The 12190-nt window shown below is 33.8% G+C and overlaps 1 protein-coding gene and 1 long non-coding RNA gene across 2 annotated transcripts; one reads left to right on the top strand and one right to left on the bottom strand.

Annotated features, from left to right (window-relative positions):
* Nucleotides 1-2236: 2236 nt before the first annotated feature.
* LOC100266611 (phosphatidylinositol:ceramide inositolphosphotransferase 1) lies at nt 2237-8024 on the bottom strand. Its single transcript, XM_002276175.5, has 12 exons — nt 6816-8024; nt 6466-6555; nt 5185-5271; nt 4996-5064; nt 4411-4491; nt 4185-4256; nt 4033-4093; nt 3840-3942; nt 3114-3209; nt 2979-3025; nt 2735-2862; nt 2237-2608 (listed from the first exon to the last, which is right to left on the bottom strand). Exons 1-12 carry the CDS (start codon nt 6846-6848, stop codon nt 2528-2530), a joined length of 948 nt encoding a protein of 315 aa, XP_002276211.1. The 5' UTR covers nt 6849-8024; the 3' UTR covers nt 2237-2527.
* Nucleotides 7752-8545, top strand: LOC132254180 (uncharacterized). Its single transcript, XR_009466429.1, has 2 exons — nt 7752-7893; nt 8014-8545. It is a non-coding gene; the product is annotated as an uncharacterized LOC132254180 (long non-coding RNA).
* The last annotated feature ends 3645 nt before the right edge of the window (nt 8546-12190 follow it).

Genomic DNA, 12190 nt, shown 5'->3' with positions numbered 1-12190 from the left:
ATAACGGCATTGACCAAGTATCCATTCTCTCTTTCTTTTGGATTTGAGTCATTTGACATAATCTTGTGTATATCTAGGGCACTAGAAAATTTTAGACTTGCAATAACAATCGGTGTGGAAGTGGATATTAAGATCAAATCAGGAACTTTCCCTTGAGGATAAGGCCTCGCAGTGCCTGCTCCTTCCTTTCAACATCTCTCCTTTGCCTATTCTTTTCCTATTCCTTCTCAACACTTTCTAACATAAATTATATTTCGTTCCAAAGAATCTTTTCTTTTGTGGGGGTGATGGGTTGGACCTGGGGATTGTGATTGTAAAGACGAAGCACGTCCTGCTGAGTAGCAGCAACACCATGTGTGAATGATTAAACAAAAGCCATACATTTTAAACCTCACCTCACTCTCTGTCGCATGACAGAGTAGGCTTTATGCCCAATCCATTTCAGTGGCAAGAAAGTAATGTTGCTTTCTATTAGGATGGTGATGGATAACCTTCTCCGATCACAGTCCTTTAATATGACAAAAAGAATGGGATAATCGAGGGATATGGAATTTGGAAATTTGAAAAAACAAAGAAGAGGAGAGAAGAAAATGGGGGCTCCCATGTGCTTGTGTTGAAAAAACCCCTACACCAAATTTAGAAATTTAAAGTAATGCAAGTAATAACACATGTTTCTCAACTAAATTTGAAGATTTAAGAAATAAAGAGGGTTGATACACTACTAGAGAGTAGACACCTGTTTTAGGGAAAGAATGAATTACCAGGAACAGAATGGACCCCCTACTGCCGAAATGGTTTCCCCATAATTTGGAACCATATCAGAAATTCAGCATGCCTGATCACGTAGTGATGATGACTCAAACCAAGGTCTACCAAGGGGAAACAGTCTACGTATTATAATCGGTGTAATTATTAGTACCACCCACAGAGGGGTCAAGAGGACCCCTTTGTATGAAAAGATAAGCATGTAAAGGGTAAAAAAAATGAAAAAGTGCTTCTCATTTTGACATGCCTCAATTATGAAAATGCATAGCTCTCTTGCTCTTTCCTAGCTTTTTACAGCTTAAATTGCGCCAGCATCGCTTTTTGGGTGCAGTCACAGATGGGTCCTCACTAGCTCATCTTGCCTTACAAGGTGAGTATGGGGCATGTTTTGCTGTCAAGTGCCAACAAAAAATACACATGAAAGGTAGACCACATGGGCAAGCAAAACTAGCTGTGTACAGCCTATAGCCTTGAATTTTAGTGCAAAAAAAAAAAAATAACAAAAATAACAGAATAAATAATGAGACATATACACATCTCTTCTTGATTTTATTCCTTCATGATGCTGGAGTTTGACCCCATCTAATCCACTTGAAAATTTACCCAATCCTAGAGGGACTTGTCTCAAGTTCCAAATCCTAGGCATCCCAAGTAGGCAACCAATCTGAAATGTGAAACCAATTGGAGAGATTTGTGACCCAACACGTTATGGTGATATCCTCTCCGATGACAAGTGGGCTGCAAGTATATAATGTGCATAAAAAAATGGAAACATTATTTAAAGAGAAATGTAGCTTGCTGAAAGAGTGGGCTGGGGATTTTTCCCTAGTCCAAAAGATGGTGGACCAGTCTCTGTCTGTTTGTGGAAGAAAAAGGGCATGTGATGCAGGGAGTGACCTCCATTTTAAATGCAAGCCTTTACTGCTTTAAAGGAGTTGTTGAACACAAAAACAACTGTAGAAAAGTGGGCTTGTTGGGTGTCATACACAATGGGGTATCTAATTGCATCAACAGCTCATGTCATAGTTGCATTAAAAAGAGAGCAGTGGTCCCTTGTCACCACATCATCAACCAATTGCTGAAGTAGTTCGGCTTCTACACGCCTGGCTATAGCCCATATAGCCATCATAATTCCAATGGACCATGGCCCCTCCCGACTCTGGTTCCCACCCATTAGCTCTCTTTCTGCATGTTGGAGTCACTTGGAACTTTTTTAAGCATGGCATGGACTTGAGGGTATGAGTAGTAATTTTCCCTTACAAGGTTTCCCTTCTTAAGTTGAGTTATCATGACTGTAATGAGCAAACTGCAAGTCAAGCAATCCGTTAACACAGTGACAATGACATGGTTTTTATTGCTGACAACCAGTCAGGTCAATAACCCGTTCCCTGCAAAATTTTTAAATTTTACCATTTGAAATAGGAAAGAGCCAGTGTGATCTGCCAGGAACAAATGGGGGGCAGTATCTGTATGGTGGAAAAATGATAAAAGTAATAGAAAGGCTGAAAATTCCATGGTACATTCTGAAGTTGGTGGCTGTGGTGGATGGAATTTAATGGGGACAAGGAGGAGCAGGTCCACAATGTTTAAAAAGCATACAACTCAAATTCCATTTCCACTAGAATACAAGACATGTTTGCCAGTCTCGTCAAATACAAGCCCACCACACAAGCAACTGAACCTTTAAAGCCAAGGTCCCAAAGATTTAAACATCAATCTCTGCAGCAGCTTCCGTTGTTCCAACAATTGCAGCTTCCATTATCTATGCACCATTTGTTGTTGTCTCAGCGTGGACTGTATTGCCGTCTTCCAAAGTTTTTCCATTTACTTGAGTTCTCTGTCTCTGGACAAACAGCAATTAACAATGTCAACACCAGAAAAAATCACAGAGAAGAAACAAGGAAAGAAAAAAAGAAGCCAAAATTGATTAAAACAAAAAAAGATATAAGAATTAATTGATTCACTATACCCAATCTGCAGGGTCTCCCGAATTCCCATTCAATAGCTTGTGATTCTCTTCTTTGGTCTTGCTATCCTTATCTTTGGTGCTCAGTGGTAGCAATAGAGATGCACTTCCATTGGAGCGATCAGGCAGTTCTACATTGGGACACCTTAATGTCATTACTATAACAGTCTACAAAATGGGGGATGAACGACAAGAAGATGATATTCAAATTAATAATGCTGGATATGAACATAGTTAAACATCTAACCTGGCAATTTCTTATCAATAAAGAATACCACTAAATTAACAGTATACCTGCAGAAAAATTAGATGATTGCATTATAATCAAGAATTACCAGAGAAATGTTCATAGAATAATAATCAGAGATCGCATCATTCTTACCATGCAACAACAACGTCAACCGTGTAATGTTTGCGGGATGCTACAATTAAGAAGCTTTGTGCCACAGCAATCAACCATGCAAACTGCTTTATGCACCTGCAAGGACACATCGAAAACAACCACATGATGTCTATGGGACTGACATTTAGGCTAGCGGGATTGACACATTGTATCCAAGCTGAGCACCCATAAGAGATATGAGATAGTATGTCCAAGCCAGACCCAGACTATCCATTGTAGCAGAAACCTAATACCAAACACAATCCTCTAAGTTACAGTCGACGCATATCTAACAATTTAAATTTCTTTATAATCAGTTTTAAAAACCTTAACAGCATGGCAAGTAACTAACATGATTGCCAAACATTACTAGAAATGGAAATAAAAAATCCCATTACAAAGTCATTTTTCCCCTTACAAGGGTGGCTCACAATCCAAGTTTTTGCTTTCATCCATCCATAAACGTTAACCTGATGGTTTGGTCTCACAACAGATTAATTGTAATTCGGGTTGAGAAAATTATACTCCAAACAATCAAAGAAGTTAAAGCATAGTATTCTGGTCAGATCTATGGATTCCCAACTAAACATATGGGGGAATGCATGGCTCCTTCTCTATCCCATTATACATGCACCTTAAAGTAAGGAACATCAAACATATGTAAAACATAGTATAAAATTTTCAGTTTGTTAGATTTGAATCTACTATATGACAAGAATGTTATACCTTCGGGTGCCATATTTCTGATATGTGAGCACAAAGACTAGAGTGAAGATCATGTGAGATGAGAATATCAAATCCCCACAACCATATATTACACCCCGAGGAACTGCACATTCAACAACTTAATGAGCACATAAATATTTATTGCCTACTAGTAATGAGCTAAAGACAAAAGATTAACACACGGGATGCTCACAATTAATTAAGAGAACTTCAAATGCACTATCTGGACGAGGCAGCCTAGCAAGTTTTGAACCCTGTAAAATACAGAGAAAAAGAATTAGAAAATTAGAAAATTCCCATAGAATTAAATTATTTAAACATGATCAAAGAGGGTGTAATGATGACCTCACGACAATGGTAGTTTGGACCAGGGAGCTGCGTAGAATAGAATGTGATTATCCGGAGACTTTGAGAAGCCTGCAACACACATACACAAATAACAATTAGAAATATTACGGAATCATTTCCATTACTCTAAGCCATATGTTTTCCGCAAGGCTAAATAAAATAATGGAAGTTCATCAGTCCAAATTGACAGAACATTTAGATACACAAAAGACTCAGCACTTACAACTAAAAATGCAAGAACCCTGCACCACAATAGAACTGTGTAGATCTTTTTGGCCTTGAAAATGAAGGGATGGAAAGTCCACTGTACCAAAAGACAGCCCACTGTTAGAAAGAGAGCAAAATTCTCATCTAAACATACACAAGTAACTTCTCCATAGGATATGACTCCAGAGTAATTCTGTTATACATAACCTTCATAATCAACAAAATTCGCTTGACTTGGTGAAGTTCACAATACATTACAACTTATACAAGTCATAGTGTATTACTCATTCTTGCATAATGTAATTAACATTCTGGTATTTACTCAGGTCAAGTCATAGGGTAACTCAAGGCAGAAGAATCTCCCTTTAATACAAAACATGAGTCAGTTTTAATCCACTGTGTGACTAAGTACAAGGTGGTAACAAACCACCTAGCTGTCATAATCAAGAAGTATGGTCTCAAACAAAACCACTATTATTTCTTCAGCACTGAATCAAATTCCGGGCTCACAAACTACTCCAGTTCATTATTACAAAACAATGGAACTACAATTTCAGCCAGTAACAAAACAAGGGAAACTATTTGACTGGAAGATCCTTACCAAGACAAAAGAGAGAAAGACAAAGGTGAATACAGTCTCACTGATGTAAGCTTTATCTGGGCCAAGTTCCTATCATAAGAAAATTTTCAAAACATTTATTTAAAATTTCCAAAAAAAAATAAAAAATTATGCAATAAAAAGTGCATTCCATGTGTGTATAAAGACAAACCAAACTAAATTGATACTAACTGGAAGAAGAAAAAAGCCAACATCCTGAAGTGTTGGTCCTGGCCGATGTAAATAGTGAACTCCTCGAGCAGCCAGTCCATGAATGTACTGTAAATGAGGAAATGTATTTCACATCATAACCATATAAAACAAAACAATTTCATGATATTGAAAACCTAGAAAACAAGAACATAGGGAAATCCCTGATAAAATTTAAATTAACATTTCAAAAACTATGTTGCACTTCTAAAGAAGATCAATACCCATGTAAACGAATTGGACACTACTGAGAAGTGTCAAAAAATCAAAATTAATGTCTTCCTTTTATGTAATGCAAATCCATCAAGCATATTGTCAACATATCAAGATGTGTTTTGGTATGGAAAATAATAGATTTTAAAGAAAAAAAACATATAACAACAGAGAAGTAGCACCAATGGCATATATAGTATAAAAATATAACATGAACTTCATCTAGCTTCTTCCAAGTTTTGCAGTCATTTCATGTGAAAACTAGAAACTTTGCCAACCTAATCACCGAACAACTTATATTGTTGTGTATAATAGAATGACAGATAAAGATATATATTTATACAGCTGAATGAGGCTACTTTTTCAGCATTTCCATGTTAGTATATCCATATAGTGTAATGTCTGTGCTCCACAGTACAAAATAGGATTTCAGCATGAATCACAAGTATTTCCAAAAAGGCATCTTGAGCTGTTATTTATTAGCATAATGAAAATAAAAAATTAACACAGAACTTCCACATTCAAATCATGCTTAAAGGAAAATTTCAGTCACAATGCAGTAAGGGGGTGGTTGCTGCAGATGCCAAAAACAGTCAAGATTCTTAAAACCCTCCAGCACACCAGACTGTGCTATAGCCCCATTGGTAATCGGTAAAAATATAAAAGCGTGTTCACAAATCGATAAGGACATTTGTCCAAGGACCAGTTTTGTGACCTGGTAACAACTTTTCAGAAGTAATCTTATGCTAAAAGCATAAGTGGAGTCCAAAGTAAAAATAAAGAAGGAAGGAAAACATACTATGACCTTTTACCAGATCATACGTTTCTTTAACATGCATTTCTTGCCAAGAGTCAAATGATCTATGCATACCAAAAAAACAATTCAAGCCCTCGCCTTGCTCCTAAAATTAGGCCTTCTGAGGCGCTATTTTTCTTTTTGTTCAAATTTGATACATAAAAGTCGAATTCCACAAAAGAATGGACAATTCTTCTTTTTCTTGAATAAGAAAAACATAAAGTTGCAGAGGTTGATTATGAAGAAATTTAAACCTGAAAAATTAGACCAGCGAGTAGATACTTCCAATTCTCTAAGAGGAGGTTGAGCTCTGTCGTTGTCTCTGCACAAACTCTCTTCCATAGCTTCTCAAATAAACAAAAAGGCAGATCAACAAAAGGTTTCAAAGGCGTGGAAAATCGCAGGAAAAAATATTAACGACCCTTGGTTTGGTTTCCGAGAAAACAGAGGAAAGGAGATGAAGGTAGGAATCTCTCAACAGGTTTGAATTTGAATTAGAGTGAGAGTTGCGAGATTTCAAATCCCTTTCTTAAATTCTCAGGAAATAACTATACAGCCAAAAAATATCAAAACTTGCAAAATTAGAAAAAGAATAGAACGGAACCTTGGAGGCCTCGCGACCAATGTAAAGCGTCATCTTCGTTTTATTCTCCTTATGTGGCAAACCAGTGCCATATTACATCACAAAACAACTCTTAAGTGTGCCATCATTCATCACAAACTCATCAAAATATCCTCTCAACCTCAGAACTTGACGAGTTTTTCCCTTTAAAAGAAAAAAACTAATGCCCCAACCAAATCGCACCTTCCACAAATCTCCAGAATCAAAACGCTCAACCTTCCGATAATCGCAGAATCCGCAAAACGACGAACTACAGAAGATCTGATTGAAAACCTAATTGTCGAGATCAACAAACCTAAGATCGTAGGGGGAAAAGCAAAGCAGATGAAAAAAAAAGAATATCAGGTTATTATTAAAATCGTGCTTTCTCTTCTCCCTCGTTTTGTCTGCTGAACGCGAGTTGAACACGGCGAGACAGTTGAGAAGAAAAACAAGGCTTTAATAGGAGAGATCGCCACTCCCTTGCGAAATTAAAAAGCTACTACCCAAAAAAATCTTTTTAATCCACGTAATTAAAAAAATACTTTTATATTTATAATAATTCCTCCCCTTTTTATAATTTATAAATAGATTTTTCATTTTAGTATTTTGAATTAATTTAAATTTTGCCGAATCAGCCGGTCACGTGGGATTGAAGAATCTTTCTAGTAGATGGTTACAAAGCATGCGTTGTACCATCTCTGAAGATAAATGGTTTTCAAATAAGGGAATAAAATGGGATAAAAAAAACCTGCCCATTATAATAAATGCTTTTAATTAGCAAAAATTATTTAATAAAATGTTTACAGAATTTCTAAAAGACAATAAGCTACCAAAATATTTAAAGAAAAATATATTTTATCTAATTTTTAATTTTAAAAAAAAAAAGTAGGTGCTCAAAAAAAACTTCAATGACACCAGATGGCAAGGAGGAATGATGGTTTTCATAAATATAAGGATTAATAACAAAATTCAGAATTAAGATAAATGGAGAGGCGGCGTCTAAAAAATAGAGTTGGGGAAGAGAAGAGAGGCTCTGAATGGTTTCGTTCCCTCCGGCCGCGGCCTGCTGCAAAACATGGTAAATATCTCTTCCTACGATCTCTCTCTCCCTCTACTTTCTCTATCTCCCAGGTCCTGTCCTCGCTGTTCCCACTCTGCTCTCGTATAATTATTTCAAAATATGTTGCACATTTCACAGGTTACAATTATAACAACATTGGAAGATTGGTTCGAGGTTAGGGCAAGTGGCCCAGCCATTCTTTCGATCACTGGTCAACTACGAAAATAACCCTAGTCTTTCTTAAAATGACGGGAGAGTGTGCTGACACGCACGCTAGTCACGGGCGTCTCGGCTCCAGAGCCCCCCACACTCTTCTGCTCCAAAATTTGAATAACCCCATCCACGCAACTACTCAGGACTTCGACATGTGCACTGGAGACTAGACAATTCACCCCTCCTAATCATCAAAAAAATCAAATCAACCCCTCCACGTGCCCGCCTCCTGATAGAAGAAAAAAAAGGAAAGAAAGCCACTTTCGGTCGTTACTGATTTTTATTTTTATTTTATTTTTCTGGCCTTTCCATGTGTTAGCATGTCTGTCTGAGGATTGGGGTCTTAGCTGGGCAATCTGATTGGCAAATCTCAATGACATCAATTCCAATGCAAAATTTGTATTCAATGTATATTTTTTTAAGTCAGTGAAATAATATTGAAGAGTTCATTTTTAGGTAATCTCAAGCGAACTATCCTTGGAATCATTACATTTATTGGCTCGGTGGAGGACTTTCAAAATAACATGGCTTGGACCTTGGTGATGATTAAAGTTTGGGTGACTGGGTAATAATTACAGGCTTACAGCGGCCGTGAAAGGTTTCATGTTATGGAGAAATGCATGTACAATATTATATGGGGGGTAAAAGCCGATCCAACTTTTACTTTGGTCTTATGGTTATAGTTGAACATTCTCCCTCGATCGTACAAAATAGGTTGTCCACATGCAGTCATGCACCATTTTACAAAGCAAAATTTGGTTAATGGTCCGTCCAATTTCTAAAACTATCACCCAATGGGACAGGACTCTTCTCTGGCCTTGTTTTCTGGTGCTATTCAGAGATACGCAGTTGTCAGGGAAAAAAATGCAGTACTATTCTGAAAAAATGCTTATCGTATATATTAAGCACTCTGCTCAATAAACCTATTTTCTCATTACATACCAATATATTGGGTCAGACATTTTTCTTAAAAAAAACAAAAAATGTATATTACTTTAACCTTTTATTCCTTTATTGTATACATAAATTTCACTCATTTTTTAAGTGTAAACTAGCACTTATTTAAACTAAAATTTATTCAATCATAAATCAAATAAAAAGTGAATAAAAATAACAAGTAAAGTATTTAATTCAAACTAATGATAATTAATTGTTTTGAATCCAAACTTCACTAAAAACATGAGTAAAATTAACCTTTTATCATGTAAACAAGTTAGATATTTTGTTGCAGATCTTATAATTTAGGTTTCATTAAAACCTTTTTGTACATATGATAAGGTTGATGAACTTATGATTTGGTGTGATATCTAACTTTTGACATGTGTGACAATTTTACGATGTCAAATTTCGGATTTTGGTCATTCAAATTATATAATGAAATTTGGAGTATTAAAACGATGATATGAAGATACAAAACCAAAGTTACAAATAAATGTGTGGATCCCACATTTCGTTGGATGCGTTCCCACTCGATGGCGAAACTCGCTTTTTGTTTTATTTGATGAAATTTGATTTTTAGAAAAAAAGACTTGGAGTCGTCGCTTATTTTTGTTTTATTTTTAAAGGGTAAACAAAATAAGAAAGAAAACCACTTCTTATTTTGGAAAAGGTGGTCTGTGAAAAACCGGATCGGGTTCAGAGGTCAGGTTACTTATCAGGAAGGTACGGTAAAGACCGTAGCACCCCTCTAAATCCTTAAAGTCGGGTCTCTACTAATAAAATGAAGCAATTATGGCAATTAACTAATTAATCATAGATACCAAAATTAATAATAAAGCAAATGAGCATGTACAAGTCATAGTGAAAAGCAATATACACAAATAATGATGAAATCTAATTACGAAAATACATAAAATAAATAATAAGAGAATTATGCAGAATGATTTATTGAATTAAATAAATAAAAGATATTAAAAAAAATTTTAAAAATTTCAAAAGATTTTATTAAAAATGATTTTGAATTAATGATTTCAATTTATTTACTTACAAAAAAGAATCAATTTATTTTCTCAACTTCGTTTTGTATTCAATTTTCAAAAAAGTTATTTACACTTAGTATCAAAAGAATTTATTACAAAATTTCAATTTGGGCACAAAAATTATTTTTACTTGCTTTTATTAGAAAATAATGGATTTTTACAATTTTATTTACAAAAGTATTTAGATTGATTTTCATTTAAAAGAGTGATTTTTACAAATTATTTAAAATGACATAACTTTATTTGCAAAATAAATTTTAATTAAAAATAAATAAATAAATCCTTAATTTCTAAAAAATACTTTTAATCCCATTTTAATTAAGGGAAAAAATTTCATTTAAGAAAAACATTTTTTTGGACAGTTTTATTAAAAATTAAATTTTGGGGCAATTTTATTAAAAACAAATTTTGGACAATTTTTATTAAACAAAGAAAATTTTGGACAATGTCATTAAAAACAATTTTTTGAAATCTATTAAAAACAATTTTTTTGGATTTTTCTAAATGTATTTTTCTGAATTTTTATAAATAATAAAAAAAACTTTTTTTTTATTAAAAATAATATCTTAAAATCATTGTTTCATCAAAACACATTTACTAAATTTTTCCTCTCATTTAAACAAAATTTCTAGTTTGTTCGATGTTCAATTTTATACATACAAGTAAATATACACAAATAAATATTTACAGAAATCAATAAAAATAAAACTAAATATAAATGAGAAATAAAATATATACCCTAGTAGGCTTACAACAAGTTCAATGCTCCATTTACAGTTTTTCGAATCTCACTTTGTTCCATGAAATTCCGTGCTCCACGTGTCATAAATTTATGCTCAGCGAATAGGTTCGCAGAACGAGCCCATGCAAAAACAAAAATAGCCCAAGTTTCATATTAATTTACCACCAACAAATTAACTCGAATTTCATATTAATTCAACAATTCAAATATCACAAACAACAATTACTAGTATAATCAAATCAAATAAAATAGATATAATAATAATAATAATAATAATAGTAATAATAATAAAAAAATAAAAGTATTGGTAATAAAATAAAATAAAATGATATACAAAATAATAAAAGCTATTAAATGGTTAGTGAGCAAAAAAAAATATGTAATTGGAATTTAAAATTTAAGGACAAAATTGGACTCAAAATCAATGTAAAATAAAAATAAGACAAATTTTGGGGTCTACAAAATAACATTAAAATATAAAGTAATACAACCAAAGTATAAAACAATGAGACTATATATGATATACGAAATAATGAAACATTTCTTTTTATAAGTGATATAATTTGATTAATAAAACGTTATTTACACACATGAAACAATTTGATTGATGATGTCTTATTGTTATGATTTTGAGAACATTATTGCTTAACCTGGAAGAAATTTTCTTGACCAAAAATAAAATAAGATAAATGATGTATTAGCCCAAGAATTCTACCTAAAATTTATTGTTTTATTTATTTTATTCGGCTGTTGCAAATTGCATAAAGTGACAGATAAAATTCAATTGACCATGATTAAAAGTAATATTAGATTTATTAAATGACTTTTCAAAATAGACTCTTTAGCCAGCTATAACGTACAAACAAATATGTTAATTGCAAAAATTAAATGACATACACTGCAGAGCTTAAAGAACCAATTCAAAATTTTGATTATTTTTATTGGAAAATATTTCAAAACTCTATCATTTGCATCAAAGAATTAGTGTGATGGTAGGTAAGGTCATGCAACTCGACACTAAGAAAATTTGGCATAGCTTATAATTACGCAGTTATGAGCTTTTATTATCCCTCGAAGTCAAGATTTTGAATTAAAGATGGTGGGGTTTCCATACCAACCGTTGCTTCGGTGATCAATCCAAAGGCCTTCTAGAAAGATTTTGTTTTTTTTTTGTTTTTTCTATTATCTCACCAACTTAACTATTTGGAGGGACATTTCTCAAAACGGAGACCTGGTCAAACCCACGCCCAACAGCCCTTTTCAATTGGAAAGCGTCTTTTGCCCAGATCCATACATCAACGGATATAAAAAGGTTCGAATGCCTAACGCGTTTGGTTGCTAAGAAATTTGAATTGGTCTTCTGGAAATTTCAGTATGCCAT

This window comes from Vitis vinifera, chromosome 8, assembly GCF_030704535.1.
Source record: "Vitis vinifera cultivar Pinot Noir 40024 chromosome 8, ASM3070453v1".
NCBI classification, from domain to species: Eukaryota; Viridiplantae; Streptophyta; class Magnoliopsida; order Vitales; family Vitaceae; genus Vitis; species Vitis vinifera.
This window is presented reverse-complemented; position numbering and strand designations above follow the sequence as displayed.

Coding starts and splice junctions, on each gene's coding strand:
- LOC100266611 (XM_002276175.5), bottom strand. CDS start 6,848: ATGACGCTTTACATTGGTCGCGAGGCCTCCAAG. Junction 6,556..6,815: donor TTGGTCGCGAGGCCTCCAAG/GTTCCGTTCTAT, acceptor TTATTTGAGAAG/CTATGGAAGAGAGTTTGTGC. Junction 5,065..5,184: donor TTGGCTTTTTTCTTCTTCCA/GTTAGTATCAAT, acceptor TTCTTATGATAG/GAACTTGGCCCAGATAAAGC.